Source organism: Nannobrachium achirus (assembly GCF_963921795.1).
Source record: "Nannobrachium achirus genome assembly, chromosome: 14".
Classification (NCBI taxonomy): Eukaryota; Metazoa; Chordata; class Actinopteri; order Myctophiformes; family Myctophidae; genus Nannobrachium; species Nannobrachium achirus.
Genome location: NC_137821.1, coordinates 59772032 through 59790014, shown reverse-complemented (window position 1 = coordinate 59790014; position 17983 = coordinate 59772032). Strand labels below are relative to the sequence as shown.

The 17983-nt window shown below is 43.1% G+C and overlaps 1 protein-coding gene across 1 annotated transcript in view; it reads left to right on the top strand.

The window, feature by feature from the left end:
* Positions 1–17983, top strand: part of LOC308298166 (protein NLRC3-like) — a gene marked incomplete at both ends in the record, with an annotated part of 148119 nt that overhangs the window by 10416 nt on the left and 119720 nt on the right. Inside the window, one exon of the mRNA XM_080741722.1 lies at positions 12228–12288. Within this exon, the coding sequence (XP_080597848.1) occupies positions 12228–12288 (61 nt within the window). The remainder of the gene's footprint in view (positions 1–12227; positions 12289–17983) is intronic.

Genomic DNA, 17983 nt, shown 5'->3' with positions numbered 1-17983 from the left:
TCTCCAGTGCTAACCGACTCCTGACTGGTCTCATGGAATTATGCAGTAGTGGACGAAACTATAAAGAGAAACATGTTAGCAGAAAACACTCAGCCGCTGCAGCGCGACGCTGCAATGATGGCATGCTGTAGCAGCCGCTATGCAGCGGCTCCGGCAAGAAGCTGAAAGGACAAACATGATGTTAGCAGCAACATGTAGCAGCCGTGGCCCGAGCTATAAAGAAAAACGCGATGTAGTGGAACATGAAGCAGCTTTATCATGAAGCTGCAGTGCTAACCTGATGCCGTGGCAGGGGGCATGCCGCAGCTCCGGCCTGGAGCTGTAATGATAAATATGTTAGCAGAAAACCTCAGCAGCTGCAGCGCCATGCTGCTATGGCGACCTGCTGTAGTAGCAGTCTGGTAGCAGCTATGCAGCATCTCCAGCACGAGCTGAAAGGATAGAAATTGTGTTAGCAGTTAGACATGTAGCAGCCGCAGCAAGAAGCTATAGGGTAAAACACGATTAGTGGAGCATGTGGGCCTGCAGCCACTCCGGCCTGGAGCTGAAATAATAAACAGATGTTAGCAACCAACAAGTATTAGTTTTAGCATGAGCTGAAAGAAAACATGATGCAGCATTTTTACAAGCATCAGCCTTAGCTGTAATTATTAGCAGTTATGCTAGCACGCAGCCGCAGGTTGAGTGGAGCTAACAATAGCTGAAACTATAGGAGACATTGTGGTATCTGACTGTAGCAGCGGCAACAAGAGCCACTAGCACCATAATGTGACCATTTTTGCCTCCAAGATAGCAGCACAACGGATAAGGAGAAATCCTGGATATGAACATGATGTTACAAACGGACATGTAGCAGCTTAAGCGTGAGCTGTAACCAGCACTGAAGCCAAGTGCGGCGGCTAAGGAAACACTACTAGAAATACAGTGTGCTATGTGACCCAATACTATAACCATCCCTTTTACTTCTGATACACTGGTAGCAGCTTTAACATACAGCAGTACCGATAGCTTGATGGTGTAGCAGCACACTCGCAATTTCCCAAATTGCACATTTCTAGTTTAGTAACAGACGCGTGGGAGCTGAGCATGCACTGCCCAGATAAGCATGGTGTCAGCATCCTACAAGCGGTAGCATCAGTTTTAATTTATGAGCAGCAATTACCGCAGCATTAGCAGCTTGGGTAGAGCTAGCCTCAGACGAAACCACGGAGACATGACATTATCCAACTGCGGCAGCGGCAACAATTTGCCTATTTTACTTAGCATTTAATAAGCAGAACAACTGACAACTTAGAACTTATCAAACCCTAACTTAAAAGCTTGCGGTGCGAAGAAAGCTGATGAGCTGCAGCTGATGGATGCTGAAACTGAAGAGAATATTTAGCTGGAGCTACCGAGCATTTAGAGAAGACTACGATTCCCTGCATGCACTAGCGAGTTCAACTGGTGACGTCAGGACAGACAGGCACGACCTGCGTTAGCGGAAGCAAAACATTGTTTGCACGTAAACTGTGGCACCTATGAGCTTGCTGGTTTCCTCCTCTCAGGAGCCCATGCAGACAGACATCCTTATAGGCTTCTCAAAAAGAGGCGATTACTGTATTTAATAATTCATCCCGCGAGGGCTTCTACGCCACGGTAACTGGCAGCAGCCCTACTGTGGTCCAAGAAGCGACAGAAACCATTTAGCTGCTATGTTATAGCAACTAGCACCTCATAAGCAGCAGCTGTTAAGACGGCCAGACAGTGCAAAAAGAGGAAAACATACACATAACCCGAGGCGAGGCAGAAGCAATATATAGGCCCCATACTAACTAGATTAAGCACGCTGCGGGCGAAGCTTGCTACTAGCACGACGCCGAGGCTTGGCATGATAGAGAACTACATTTCCCACACGCAGCGCTTAGTATTTGCTGCCGAACGTCATGCCGTAAATCACCGCTTGACGTGACTCGGCTAGCTCAGGAGCTAGGTGAACGCTGCCGTTTACAGACACCTGCAACCTACAAACTGAATCCTCCTAGCGTGATTCATTACCTGCTACTGATTTACCAGCTAACAGCATCCTTACCGAAATAGCCGGCTAGCAATAGCCACCAGCTAGCTCCTAGCTGACTGTACATTAAACCTGTTGTTCCGCGCTAGCCGATACGGCCCGCGCCGTTGCAAAGTACTGACATTGTTATCGACAAACCCAACGACTGAGATTACTTTAACTCATGGTAGCCCAGTAAAGGCCCACCAGGGCACGAAATAAGTTAGCATTTAGCCCGTAGCCACAGCCAACTTCTATGATACTGAGTTTACCTTTGCAACTTTAGCAAGCCTGTAGCACCTTTGAAATAGCTTTAGCAACAAACAACTGAAAGTACAGAAATCAGCTAGGCACCAGCAACGATAGCAAGAAATCTGAACCTTGAAACAGCAGTTTAGAATTCAGCGATTACCAGAATAACAATCTCAAACTTCCCATACACCTGGCCAAGAACACAGCTTCTTAGTTTGGCAGCTAAGAACATGAATTGAGCGATAGTAAAATAGCAGAAACAGCCAGAAATACTCAGCCAAGTTAGACACCCTGTCCAAGCGGTGGGCAGCAGCACAGCTACCTGCAAGCAACAAGTGTGGCACTTGTGTGTGTACTGCAGCGTGGTAGCAGCAGCAGTGCTATGCAACAAGACTGAGTCCCACCATCTGACTTCCCTAAGAACTATGGGTAAGGGGGGGGGCAGGACCTAGTGACCCACCCCCCTCCGCGCGTGCGCTCCCTTGGGACCGCCTCCTGAACTCGCTTTGATCCTTACGAATCGTCGCACTATTTATATTTTGTCGTTGTCGGGTGGAAACCTTGTATGTCCAAAACCGTTTGTTTTGTATTTATCATTTTAAAAATGATTTAAACTAAAAAAAACAGCAGATCTACAAGCACACAACGCCTCGCGGTGCGAGGCATTGTGTGCTTGTAGATCAGCTGTTTTCACTACTTTTGTGTAAACAGTTTAATTTTTACTTTTGTGCAGTTTAATGTTTTCCTAATGGCCGGCCTGGACCGGCCGGGAATGAACCGGCCGTTCGGGAGTTGTCCCGCTTTTCCCAATGGCCAGCACTTCCCTGGGCGTATCATTCACTGATCCTGCACTTCCTTCCAAAACACTCATGCTTCTTTTACACAGGACTGCATGCCAGGTAGGCAGTACATTTAGAACATGGTATGGTAAAAAGATTAGTATATTAGGCCCATGTTTGACTGCAGCTTTAGCTGTACACAACACTACACCACACCACACCACACCACACCACACCACTCCACACCACATAAAAATATCTACATTTTCCATTACACAAAAGTACGAAGAAATGTATCTAAGAAACAAATTGACCCTTTTAACTGTGATTATAATACAATATACATTTGTATTACACCTATCTTAAGTATAATACATTATACTGGATTATAACTGTGATTATAATACACTATAAAGATTAATGTATTACTATGATAACTATAATACACAATAATAATTTAGATTATAATAGTGGTTGTTACACAATAGAATCTATTATCATGTATTTCAAACTATATCCTGGTGGTCTAAATGAAAAGTCAGTGAGTGATCAGTCATTATGAAGTGACTGAGTGCTCAGACCTACTCTGGAGTGAGTGGATACTTTTTAGTACCACGTTTAGTACCACTTTCACTACCCAGGTCCTTGTAGTGGAAAACCTGGCACAAGTGGGCGGTATGGAGTGGTGTGGTGTTGGGACATGTCAGTGGACAAGGGGCCTATGAAAGGTGTTGCATTACTATTCAGAGACATGCTCTATGTTTGCATTATAACATATCTTGTTGCCATGCACTACAGTGAGAACAGTGGACGCATGCAGGCAGTGAGTAAAGATGGTATGCTGAGATGGGCAATTGTGTTCCCGAAGGCAAAGAAGGGGGACTATTCACTTCGCCCAGTGAAAACTCAACCACTTATGGTGAGAATCAGTCGTATTGTACACTGTACAGACAGTATGTAGTAGTATGTTGTACCTACAGTATATATAGCCTTGTAACAACTATTAGTCGCAAGGCTGAGTTGAGTTACTAATAACAAACTAGAAATACTGTTCCTACGAAACAGTGTGGGCTCGCTCGTGACTATATTCTGCAGCGTGCTAACCAATACTCCAGCTAACACCACTCCCAGGTTTTCCGCACCTCATTGGCTGTACTTTCTGCGACGGAGCTCACGCGACGGAACTCTATAAATAATGGAGATAACGTAGTGTTCTCGCCTTTCAGACAAGCCCGCAATAATTGTAATCTTGTATAAATGTAAACAAGATATAACAGTAATACAACATCTTGCCATTTGTTTACAGAATAGGCTTTGATTGATTGATTGAAGAATTTATTAGAAGTTTGCAATAGAAAAAAGTACAGTTTCATGGTACAAGGTCAACTAAAAGGAGATCCTAGAAAGCCGAGGCTTATTTCCACAGGAACCACACTTTAAGTATCTCATATAACATTGAAAGACAGACGGATAGAACAAAGTACTTTATCTAGGATAATATCAGTTTCAAAAGCATAACATCAAATACAAAAGGCAGAATACAAAGAAAAGGGGGGGGGGGAGCATGGGGGCTTAGTCTATTTACAAGTCACGGGTAGCTGCTGTCTGAAGGTGACTTTTCATACCAATTTTGAAGGAGGCTAGGGATTTGCTCTCCTTTAGGGCTTGTGGAAGGGCGTTCCACATGTTGATGGTATAGCAGGAGAACGAGTTAGCGCCTTGTTTAGTGTTAAATCTACGCTGATGATGATTAGTGGAGCTGCCTCTGGTGTTATGATTGTGACCATCCTTGACCTTTAAGAAGTAGTTTGTCAGGTACATGGGAATCTTGGAGGTGTAGTGTATCTTGTACACCAGGCCCATTGCAAGATGCTGTACTCTGTCAGCTACTTTGAGCCACCCCACGCTTTCGTGGTGATGCTCGGTAAGGTGGGTCAGAGGAGGGAGACCAAGCACAACCCTAATTAGTTTGTTTTGGGCTGTTTGGAGCTTTAGCTTTAAGGCAGCTGGGGCGTCGCGATACCAGACAAGGACTCCGTAATCAATGAGGGGCCCAATAAGAGCACCTCCTAGTGTCTTTCGGGATTTAATATTGATCAGCGGGGCAACTCCTTGCAAGAAGCGAATTCGGTGATTGACTTTATTGATTACCTTGGTGGTCATTTTTTCACTGGATAGGTTAGCCTCCAGGATGCAACCCAGGTAGCAGATGTGTTTTTTTCTTTCTATCACAGTGTCACCTACTTTAATTGTGAAGTTCTCAACTAGGCTAAGTTTCTGACTAGATCCAAAGAGGATACATTCAGTTTTGCCTAGGTGAATTGAGAGTCTGTTGTCATTGAGCCAGGTGCAGATCTTGTTAAGTTCACAGTTAAGGGCCTTTTCAACCTGCAATATGTCTCTGCCTGAGACTAGGAGAGCCGAGTCATCCGCGAACAGAAACAGATTGCAGTCACAAGCAGCTATACAGAAAAAAAATGTTGGAGACGGTTGTCTGGTTGTCGGGAGACAGAGACAGCACCGCGATTGTGATGCCCGTTTGCACCGTTGTGCAACAAGGCAAATCGCCCTGAGCTGAGCCATGCAGCAGCGGCCCATGTCAGTCGCTTCAAGAACATCTTGGGTGAGTTTCTTGCTGTCTCACTAAGTTGTTGTCTCAGTATTCTTTGCTGAGCACAGTGTAAGTTTGGAATTTGCTCAATGTAAACATGTATTTATGCACCTTGCACACACATGTGCGCATTACGTTTTTCACCAAGGAAAGATATTGGTGGACACAAGGCCCTAGTTGACAAGAGTTCGCCAGCGGTCTTTACTAGGCCCTGTGCATTATTCCATCTACATACAATATTACTAAGCCCTGTGCATTATTCCATCAACATAAAATATTTTACTCGAAAATGACCGATCTACAAGCTTAAAACATGTTGCGCTGTGACCTTGTAGATCTGTGAGTTTTGCTCTGTTGGAAGCCTTTGTTCATGAGGGTTATGGGATTGGAGACAAGTGTCCCTCAGTTGATAGTGGGTCAGCAGCGGCTCAGGAGGTTAGTGATTCTATTCCTGGCTCCTCTGGCTTAGTTTTAAAAAGTTGTTGAACAAGACACTGAGCCTTTCTTGGATTCCTTCAGCATGACTATGTTTATGGGTGAATTCAAAGTGTACGGTAGCTTGGATAAAGGTCCTTTATAATTGCACACTTTGTCAAAGTTGTAATACTGCATCTTTTATTTGGTTTGTTTGTAACAGAATATGGTGGTGATGGTCGGGAGGCTGCTACCCTTCAAAATCGGTATGAAAAGTCACCTTCAGGCGGGTGCTACCCGTGACTTGTAAATAGACAAAGCCCCATGCTCCCCCCACCCTTTTTTTCTGCCTTTGTATTTGATGTTATGCTTTTTTTCTGCTTTTGAAATTGATATTATCCTGGATAAAGTACTGTTCTATCCGTCTGTCTTTCAATGTTATATGAGATACTTAAAGTGTGGTTCCTGTGGAAATACCGGTAAGCCTCGGCTTTCTAGGATCTCCTTTTAGTTGACCTTGTACCAGTGATTTGTACTGTCATGAAACTGTACTTTTTCTATTGCAAACTTCTAATACAAAATTCTTCAATCAATCAATCAAACCCTGTGAACCAGTAACCAAGTGAAAATGAGGAGAGCTACTGTGCATTGGTGTGAGCTCTCTCATGGCAGTGGTTCTCAATCTATACTGCAGTACCACCTTACACTGATTTCCGAAGCCAAGTACCCTCTTCGACTGACTTCAGCAAAGCTCCCATCAAAAGTCCAGTTCCAATGCCGATAGGTTCAAAATAAAACAGCATAATGGCAAATAAACATTATTGAACATTTCTATTCAATAACAGTTACTAATCAAGTAATTGATGTAAATTGGTTTAGAAATGTACAGATGAGCAGGTTCACACAAACTCTGTTCTATCATTAACAGTCAAATCCCATTTTCTACTTTTTTTCTCACGTACCCTTAGGGATACACTTAACCCCATTTGAGAAACACTGTCTTATGGAACATGGTACAGAAACATAAATATATGGCAAATCCATAAGCTTTGATTGAATACTTTATTAACAGTTTGCCAAAGGTACAGAGGTACAGTTTGACATTATTCCTTAAAGGATAACACAAATCCATGAGGGCTTTTGTACAGGTTACATTGATTTTATGGTAGCTTGAAACCAGTTTAAGGAATTCCAGGAGTATTTGGAAAAGTCTGTCGAGCAACATTTACAGAACGCGCTGGAAGAGGAATCCTGTTCTACCTGCCAAGTCAGTTCCACCATACAAACTGTTGGTAGGCAATGTAACAGAGGAAGAAATACGAGAATTAAAGCTTGTATGTTTTTGGTGAAATATTTTGTTTTTGACATACTGTTATGTTGTAGCACTAATAAAAAGTAATTTGTTGGTAGCAATACTGCACTAGGTGTCAATTTGTGCCTTACATTTTGTTAAATTAAAGTGTACAGTAACTGCCATTATGATTAGGTTAGTGGGGTAGGCCTACTTGAGAGATGTATCATCACTTTTACAAGGTATACATGCTGAGTTATAAACTTATACTACACATTTGCTAGCAAAATAAGTATAGGAGGTTGAGCTCTCCATGCGGTAAAGTTTGCTTGTGTATATTATAATACTCACTCATGCTGTTGCTGAGTGGAAAGGTCATCAGCATCATCTCTGTACTCCTCAAACCATTGATGGTATGCTGTCCTCAGAACATGGACATCCAGACAGACAGATGGGAAACCAGGGTGGTCTGTGATGCATCTGCACTGCTGTGGAGCCTGTGTAACTATGACAGCAGATACTCTCTACATGGGTTGGCATCGGAACACACTTCCCACAGTTAAGCTGGTTGCACACTGCACTGCGTTTTTTTGTTGCGTTTTGGAAATCTGAAATCAGAGAGAAGAGAGAGAGAGCAAGGGACCCAGTGGTGACAGTTGCGAAAATCGGAAAAAATCAACCCTGGTCTGAAAATAAATACGAAACGGGCGGCAGTGTGCAAATGAGACATAACGTGAGGTTGATTTTTTTTATGCGCTCCGAAATTCACTCCGATATTTGGCCCGAAAAACGCAGCAGTGTGCAATGACCTTAAAACCTACTGTACAGCAGAAATATAGTTTTGATTGATTGAATACTTCATTAGCAGTTTGCAGGATGAAAAAGCACATCAAAGTACAGTTCAATACAAGGTCTTCTAAGATTATTTAAACCCAAGAGAACACTTTGGCTTGTTTCCAATGGGGTCCTCTGTACTATTAGGCCAACTTAATCGATCTTAAAGTTTAAGACAATCAATTTTTTTTTTTTTTTAACATTTGGTGTTGCCCACTCGTGGAGATGACTGTGGAAGGGGAGGTCCTGCTCCTGATGGCTGACGCTGAGATGCAACAGGTTCAAACTTAAACGGTTGTAAGGCTGAAGCAGACGCAATCTCCACATCATCGTCATCGTCCTAATTTGAACCTGCAGAGGCAGCCTCCACACTATGATCGCTCTCACTGTCCGACTTGTTCAAACTGTTAATGTACAGGTTAACCTCGCGTCACCTGACTTTCTACCTACAGCTACAGGTAGTTATCGCGGTCGCTCAGTTGTGACACTTACCGAAAATATCAAATCTGTAAGCTTACCAGCTTGTATATCAGTGTGCGTAAAACTGGGAACCTATTGCTGCAGCTGGAATGACAATAGTGGCAATCTATCATTCAAAGTATTATGATGAGAGTAGACTACAGTTAGGCCTATAGTAGGCCTATTCTGAATAATATACATTGACATAACCTATTTGGCATAGGCCTAATTAAACATTTTAGCTGTTCAAACGTGTGAAAAAAAATTGTTGGAAGCTGAAAATGGTCACCTATAAGATTTGAATCAGCAAGGAAACTGCAGAATATGCACAGACTGTGACTGGTTATTCATTGTCAACAGTTGCCTATGGAAGAAACCTTGATTGAATTCATATTAGAATAGATGCATGGCCCATTGATCCAGTCAGCTTGAAGGAACTTGTATCAGGAACGTACATCTGGATATGTAATTAAAGTGGAAAACATCTTGTTGGTGAGTAAGGATGTGCTTCACATGATAATATTGTGTACACGGTGGCACAATGCTTTTATACCAAATATGAATGCTGAATGAACCAATCTTTTTATTTTCCATACAGCCCATTACGGGATTATTCACATACATTTGAAAGAACACTATATCTATTGACAAATAACACCATCTTTCAATGTATTTCATGTCCCATCGGACACACCAGCAGTTTTGTTAAATAAATAGGCTACTAATACTACATACTATAGCGGCACACTGGTAGCTGGCAGCTAATGAAAGTTTTATTGTGGACACAGACAGAAACATGGACAACCATTCAGACAGACTGAGCTGCCTTCTTACAATTTGTATTATTAAAACACAACCCCTGAAGGTTTATAAGACACAGAGAAATAGCCTCATAGATTATGGCAAATAAATGCTGACGTGGAAATCTTACTTAATTCATGGCCTTATGATTAAAGCCCAGCGGAATTGAAGACTCTCAAAAGAATCAGTTCACTTTGACTCAGATGCAATATAAAATGATACAAAAAGGTTTATTTACAGCGCTGTAACATTCACACATTAGACATGTTGCTTCAGCGAGGCAAAAAGATGGACTGCCCCCTCCCTCTCACAGTTCATTATTTTCATCTCCTAAAACAAAAACATCTATTCCTTCTCTCTTTCCCTAGCTCATTAAAACGCCAAGAACCTTATCTCTTTCACAGTCATAAAACAAAGACCCACTATGTGGCACCCTGACCTCCTCTACCTATCCTCCCCTCTTCCCTAGTCTCGCAGCTTGGTCTCAGGGTCAGCAAATAGCAATCAACAAGAAATAATATATTTCATTCACTTCAATGCGCACTGACACACGCCGACAATCTCAGCTTTTTGCGTTTGCTGCAAAAAAGAAATAATTTATATATCTATACATGCCTACATGTTTTTATTAAACAATTAGCCTACTGATTTATGTAACTCTCTAAATGAATCAAATCGGGAGCGTGTTGCTGTTACTACATGTCATCTTTTCGACACCCGATTCTAAACCTCACCCTAACCGCAACCTCCGTGGAGTGAGTCGCTAACCCTCCGGCCGAAATTATGGTCGTTCGAAAGAGTGCGATTTTCCCATCAAATCCTGGTTCATTATCTTGTCTTGAATCATTCCAGTTTTATTTGAACTCTATCTTCTAATTATTATCAACTTTCCCTCACAAATAGGCTTCCTGCCCCATATTTATCTTATTTTCTCATCATTGTCCCAGGATCCACTGCTGGGGGACCTCCAGAACCAAACACTGAGTCCCCTCTGTTGTTCTTCCCACAGATGAGGCCTCATCTGGGGCTCACAAACTGTGCCAAAGTAAGATAGGCTGCACTCTTCCACACAGCAGGTTGAATAAGCTCTGCCGCGAGCTGTGCCCCTTCAGAGAAGCAGAACTTGTCGCAAGCTTTTGCCTTTCCAGTAGCCACTCATTCGTCGACATCAGTCCATCAACTGTTAGCTCTGGTTTGTTCCCAGCATAGTTTGAATTGACTACGTTGCTCATTATGTCATCTCATAGAGCGCGCGCACACACACGCACGCACGCATGCACGCACGCACGCACGCACGCACGCAATTAGGGTCGATTCATACCAAACGCTGCATCACTGCTAGGGGGGGGACGCTGCATCACTGCTAGTAGACTGGTTTACACATTGTACTCCAGAATGTGTACACAGCATACACACACACACACACACACACACACACACACACACACACACACACACACACACACACAAACAAACACTAAAATAGCATGTACAATATTTATGTATTAAATAATGTCCCTTTACATCTTATTATTCCACAGCGGAAGAGGGCCATGGGAAAGAATGGGGCAGACAGAGAAAAGGGCAGGTTCAGATGAGGAGAGTGAGGGTGAGGGTATGAAAAGAAGAAGGAATGGGAATGACACCATAGAATATTTGAGATGACAAAATGAGGGGGTGAAAAAAGTTAAAAAGGCAGGAGATTGAGCTGAAGAGGGCAGAGGTTGAGTTAAAGAGGGTGGAGCAGGGCCAGATGGCAGAAATGATGAGAGGGATGCAGCGAGGGATGTGCTGGGCCCCTGATTCAGCCCGGAAAAAGGAGTTAGAGAGGCCCTCATTGCGCGCGGACATTTTGCATTCCGGATGCGCCGTAAGGCCCCAAATACTAACCGATGAACGGTTATTGTGATTTTAGGTCTCATTGTTTTTTCTGGTATAAAGAGAGTCTAGTGGTGTTGTATGTAGACCATCCAGGAGTAGTCAAGGAAGCTAGGGAGTAGTGGGCCGGTAATCAGATGAAAGACAAGCCAGTGGGGCCAAAGTGAGGCTCTGTGGGCTGCTGCTACTCAGCACTATAGAGAGACAAGACAGTGGGCCAATTACATGAGTTATATTTACTTTGTGGGACGGCCATTTTTTTAATGGCAGGCCTGGACCGGCCGGTAATGAACCGTCCTTTCGGGAGTTGTCCTGCTTTTCCCAATGGCCAGCACGTCCCTGGATGCAGCAGCAGCAGGAGATGCTCAGCCTGACTGTCCAACAGCCAGGGGTGTTGCACCAAATTCTGGGCCCTGGGTATAAGGATTCACTTCGGGCCCCCCATGAATGTTATGGGGCCGTATGGGGGTAACCGTTTAACCCATTTAGATTGGAAACACATTATTACGCATTATTTTGTGCTTTAACTATATCAGATACAGTATACAAGCTCACAGCGCTGCGAGCTTGTAGATCTGCTATTCTTGAAAAATCGTGAACATTTGTCCAAGTCTTTGAATATTTCAAATTCTTATACGGTTTATAACTTTTTCATGTGAAGGACCCCCAAAATTATATGTATTTGGCCACGGACCCCCATCTCAAAATATTTAACCCACCCCCCCCCCAAGCACATTTTTGTTACAAATGTTCGCTTAAAAAATACATATATTCAAAGATTTCCACACATTTTCACGACTTTTCAAAAATAGAAGATCTACAAGCTTCAATAGTATAAAATAATGACCCCCCTTGTGATGCCCCTGCCAACAGCAGCAGCAGATGCTCAGCCTGGTCGTCCAGCAGCAGCAGCAGGCTATGCTTGCCCTCAGGGGTCAGCTCCTCCAAAAGAGACAGCTGTTATATTGTTATGTTTTTGTTTTCCCATGACTGTGTGATTTTAGTTAGAATTAACCTTATTTATGTTACTTTTACTACAGAAGGTTCCTAGGTTTGATTTATCTTTATTTTACCATTATCACGTAATTGTGGACATTCTTTTTCTTCTTCAAGATGTGTAATGTCTTATTTAAATGTTTTATTTAGTCTGTGGCATATGGCCAATAAAAAAAACAGTCATAGAAGCCAAGTCTTGTTTTTGTTCTACCATCTGAGACATTTTGTAAATATGAAATTAATACTTTTGAGTGTTTACTGAGCAGAATTGTTCAGTGTAATTAAAATAAATAACAGCCTATAGCTTATGAAAATAATCCTGAACACATGGGGGTTGCAGGTCAAAAAACTGGGAGGTCTGGTTCCCATACTTGGATGTGTGCCTTCCTCAGGAGAGCATGCACAGTACTGCTTCCTTACGCTACTCATTCCAATTTTCATGTCCTTTTTACAATCGATGAACTTAAAATAGTCAGAGATGTCCCCGAACATCCACTCCACCGCCACTCTGACTTCACTCATGAGTGAGATTCACGATGCGGAAAGGGCCTTGGAGATTGGTGCGCAGAGGGTAGGCCGCGTCCCCGTAAATGTACATCCTCTGACCTGCTGAATGGAACTCAAAGGTTACAGTTAGCCTATTGTCCTTAACAGAAATGTCCTATATCACATTATAGCAGGGGTCTTCAACAGGGGGTCTGGGACCCCAAGGGGGTCCTCAGAGTTACTACATGGGGCTGCCAAATCTTTGTGTGATAGGAACATTATTTTAAATTAACAACTTGAACCCTCGCATCTCTATTCTGAGGAGAACTTTATAGCCAAAAATAGCAGATCTACAGTATAAGCTCTCAACTGCGAGGCGTTGAGAGCTTGTAGATCGGCTATTTTAGGCGAATAGGTTTGGTGTAGAGGTAAAAAAAAAGAGTACAATGTGAAAGGTCAAATTTCTGGTATAAAGAGAGTCTAGTGGTGTTGTATGTAGACCATCCAGGAGTAGTCAAGGAAGCTAGGGAGTAGTGGGCCGGTATTCAGATGATAGACAAGCCAGTGGGGCCAATGTGAGGCTCTGTGGGCTGCTGCTACTCAGCACTATAGAGAGATGGCCATTTCAGATCATGAGAGACAAGACAGTGGGCCAATTACATGAGTTATATTTACTTTGTGGGCCGGCCATTTTTTTAATGGCAGGCCTGGACCGGCCGGTAATGAACCGTCCTTTCGGGAGTTGTCCTGCTTTTCCCAATGGCCAGCACGTCCCTGGATGCAGCAGGAGATGCTCAGCCTGACTGTCCAACAGCCAGGGGTGTTGCACCAAATTCTGGGCCCTGGGTATAAGGATTCACTTCGGGCCCCCCATGAATGTTCTTAATAGGGGTAGGGGGTAACCGTTTAACCCATCACAGCGCTGCGAGCTTGTAGATCTGCTATTCTTGAAAAATCGTGAACATTTGTCCAAGTCTTTGAATATTTCAAATTCTTATACGGTTTATAACTTTTTCATGTGAAGGACCCCCAAAATTATATGTATTTGGCCACGGACCCCCCCCCCCCCCCCCCCCCCCAAGCAAATTTTTGTTACAAATGTTCGCTTAAAAAATACATATATTCAAAGATTTCCACACATTTTCACGACTTTTCAAAAATAGAAGATCTACAAGCTTCAATAGTATAAAATAATGACCCCCCCCCCCTTGTGATGCCCCTGCCAACAGCAGCAGGAGATGCTCAGCCTGGTCGTCCAGCAGCAGCAGCAGGCTATGCTTGCCCTCAGGGGTCAGCTCCTCCAAAAGAGACAGCTGTTATATTGTTATGTTTTTGTTTTCCCATGACTGTGTGATTTTAGTTAGAATTAACCTTATTTATGTTACTTTTACTACAGAAGGTTCCTAGGTTTGATTTATCTTTATTTTACCATTATGACGTAATTGTGGACATTCTTTTTTTCTTCAAGATGTGTAATGTCTTATTTAAATGTTTTATTTATTCTGTGGCATATGGCCAATAAAAAAAACAGTCATAGAAGCCAAGTCTTGTTTTTGTTCTACCATCTGAGACATTTTGTAAATATGAAATCAATACTTTTGAGTGTTTACTGAGCAGAATTGTTCAGTGTAATTAAAAGAAATAACAGCCTATAGCTTATGCAAACTAATCCTGAACACATGGGGGTTGCAGGTCAAAAAACCTGGGAGGTCTGGTTCCCATACTTGGATGTGTGCCTTCCTCAGGAGAGCATGCACAGCACTGCTTCCCTACGCTACTCATTCCAATGTTCATGTCCTTTTTATAATCGATGAACTTAAAATAGTCAGAGATGTCCCCGAACATCCACTCCACCGCCACTCTGACTTCACTCATGAGTGAGATTCACGATGCGGAAAGGGCCTTGGAGATTGGTGCGCAGAGGGTAGGCCGCGTCCCCGTAAATGCACATCCTCTGACCTGCTGAATGGAACTCAAAGGTTACAGTTAGCCTATTGTCCTTAACAGAAATGTCCTATATCACATTATAGCAGGGGTCTTCAACAGGGGGTCTGGGACCCCAAGGGGGTCCTCAGAGTTACTACATGGGGCTGCCAAATCTTTGTGTGATTGGAACATTATTTTAAATTAACAACTTGAACCCTCGCATCTCTATTCTGAGGAGAACTTTATAGCCAACAATAGCATATCTACAGTATAAGCTCTCAACTGCGAGGCGTTGAGAGCTTGTAGATCGGCTATTTTGGGCAAATAGGTTTGGTGTAGAGGTAAAAAAAAAAAGTACAATGTGAAAGGTCAAATTTAAGTATTGATGATTTAAGTGGTTAAATGTCACATTAAAAACACATCAACATGTATCAAACATAGACTGACGACGCTGTCAAACAACACTATGAATCTATGGAAATCTGTAACACAGTTTTATACAACATGTAGAGGGGGTCCCTGCTTCCTCTCTTTCTTAGCTAAGGGGTCCTTGGCCTGAAAACGTTGAAGAACCCTGCATTATAGTGACCTATTCAGTGCCTAGGTTACATAATACCTATTTGTGAATTGTGGTATGTGACTGTGTATGAGATTCAAATTTGGTGACTTAGGAGGGGCTGGCTGGCCAGGCTATCCATATTGGCCTATAGCCAACTGTAAATATGTGAATATGTAAATATACTGAGAACATGAATGGTTATGTATGCTTACCAACTGGACCATAAGGGTTTGCTATCAGCCCGTTTGGGATGACAGTAGACTGAAACTTGAGACTATGGACCAGTGGCGTCAGTTCAGCAAAAGCTAGGGTATGGCAAATATGGGACATGGAGTCCTCATGCGCATGCCCGCAGGTTTTGTCCGTTTTTTCCCCAGGTTTCTATGGTTTCTTGGGCTGGATATGGCAGCCTGGAACGGTTGTTAGCAATGCCAGTAATATGTCTGGTAAATACAATGGATTGCAGGCGCACCTAAAAAATAATCAATCATGTGCTTCCCATTCTTTGAATCTGGTAGGACTCAACAGTATTGAGAACTGTGGCAATTTTGTTGGCACTGATTAGGCTGGCCACGGGTCTGGAGGATATTGAAGGGAGCGCTGGCTGCTGGCACGTGCACACATTGACATCAAAGGGGGCTTGAGCCCCTGCCCTTTTACCCTGCTGTAAAAAGGTGCCCTCTCCAGACAATGAATGCATGCTTTTACTATGGAGAAAGAAATGCAAAAGCCCCCCTTTCCAGGTCCTACAGCAGGGGTCTTCAACGTTTTGAGGCCAAGGACCCTTTAACTGAGACAGAGATAATGCAGGGACCCCCACTACATATACTGTATCAAATTGTGTTTCAAAATCACGGATACTTAATAAATTTGACCTTTTCACTCTACACCAAACCTATTTGCCAACAATAGCAGCTCTACAAGCTCTCGTGCTGCGAGGCGTTGAGATTTTGTAGAGCTGCTATTGTTGGCTAAAGTTCTCCTTAGATTAGGGATGCAATGGTTCAAGTTGTTCATTGAAAATAATGATCCTATCACACAAAGATTTGGTGGCCCCTATAATAACTCTGAGGACCCCCTAGGGGTCCCGGACCTCCTGTTGAAGACCTCTGTCCTACAGCATTCCGAACTCTCCTGAACTTGAATGCAACATTTTATGTTGAAAGAATTTGTCCTCTGTTTAGAAATCCACGTCATAGGCCGCACACTGAAAATAGCTGATCTACGAGAGTGTCAGGGATTGAACTTTGTTGTAGGACAAGACAGGCCAAACTGGACAAACAAGTTTTGGATGTTTCAGGGGAGCGGCTTGTGACCATGTTTAAGGCTTTGGTAAAAACATGAATCTCAATCTCTCTCTCTCTCTCTCTCTCTCTCTCTCTCTCTCTCTCTCGCTCTCTCTGGTGTGAGCGCACGGAGCGTTTGAGTTCGGTGTTCGGTGGATTTTCTATCAAACTTTACTGCTGCTTTGTTTCCCTTGTTTTCTCCACGACCAGGTAAGGCTACCGTTTTTGTTTTCATGTAAAGGTGTAAACGGCCAGTTTAAGAGTTGGTCACGTTAGGAGCGGGGATGGCGTCCGCCGAGACGCTATCACCCCCGTTGTCCTAGCCCTGAATACATGAGACATGACGGTCATGTAAACAGGACTACCGTTGTCCTTACAACACTAGCCCTGCCTGAATACAGGACTGTCATGTATATAAATTATATGACATGACAGGACCGTCATGTATTCAGTGCTACCGCTGTAGGTAGGCCTATTACCAGGTATTACTGTAGAGCAGGTTGTGACAGCTGCTGCAGAGCTATATATCTCTCATGCCTCCCGAATGAATAAACTGTGGTTGTCTTTTTTTGAAAGACGTGGCTTTAGTCAGTCAGCTGGTGGAAAACGGAGTGTTTATAATCCAATTTGTACAAGTTTCACCCTTGGCTGTTCCGTGAACCAGAGTGACTGTGTGTCAAGCTTCATTCAGACCGTTCGTGTGTTGTGTGGGAGAGCACACGCATCCTATTAATTTCCAATGGAGGCTTGCGTGCAGTCCGTCTGCTGAACGCACGCTGACAAGGACAGATCTAATTTGATTGACGTTCATCTCAACCGACTTTATTAAAATCTTGTGCGTGTGTGAGCTCTTGAAGCCAATGAAAGCAGTGCTGCTCTGTGTGTAGGTGTGGCTGTGGGGAATGACAGGGGCGTGATCCGACAGAGTGACTGTCAATCACGGCTGTTGCGGACTGGAGGCGCACAGAATGTGTTGTGTTCGTATGCGCTTAGACTACGTGCATGTTTCTTTGGTGTGAATGTAGGTTCAGGTCAATGGTGTGATATGGAAGTATAGAGTAGAAGTGGTTTACTGGTTCCACTAAAAAATCTCCCATTCATTTTCCCCATAGACTTTTACACAAATATTTATAACATATTTTAATATTAAATTATTTTATATACTACATTTAATAACTTCCCTTTGTTTAGCCATGTTCAAAATGTTCTTTTAATAGAAACAAAGGTTTCATGTTCATGATTCACTGCAATCCTGGATGGCTTGGTTCTAGGCTTAACATAATTGTTATAAATATTTTCGTGAAAGTCTATGAGGGACCAGTAAACCACGCCCACTGCGATGCTCTATATAGGAACTCTAAATTCATGACGTCACG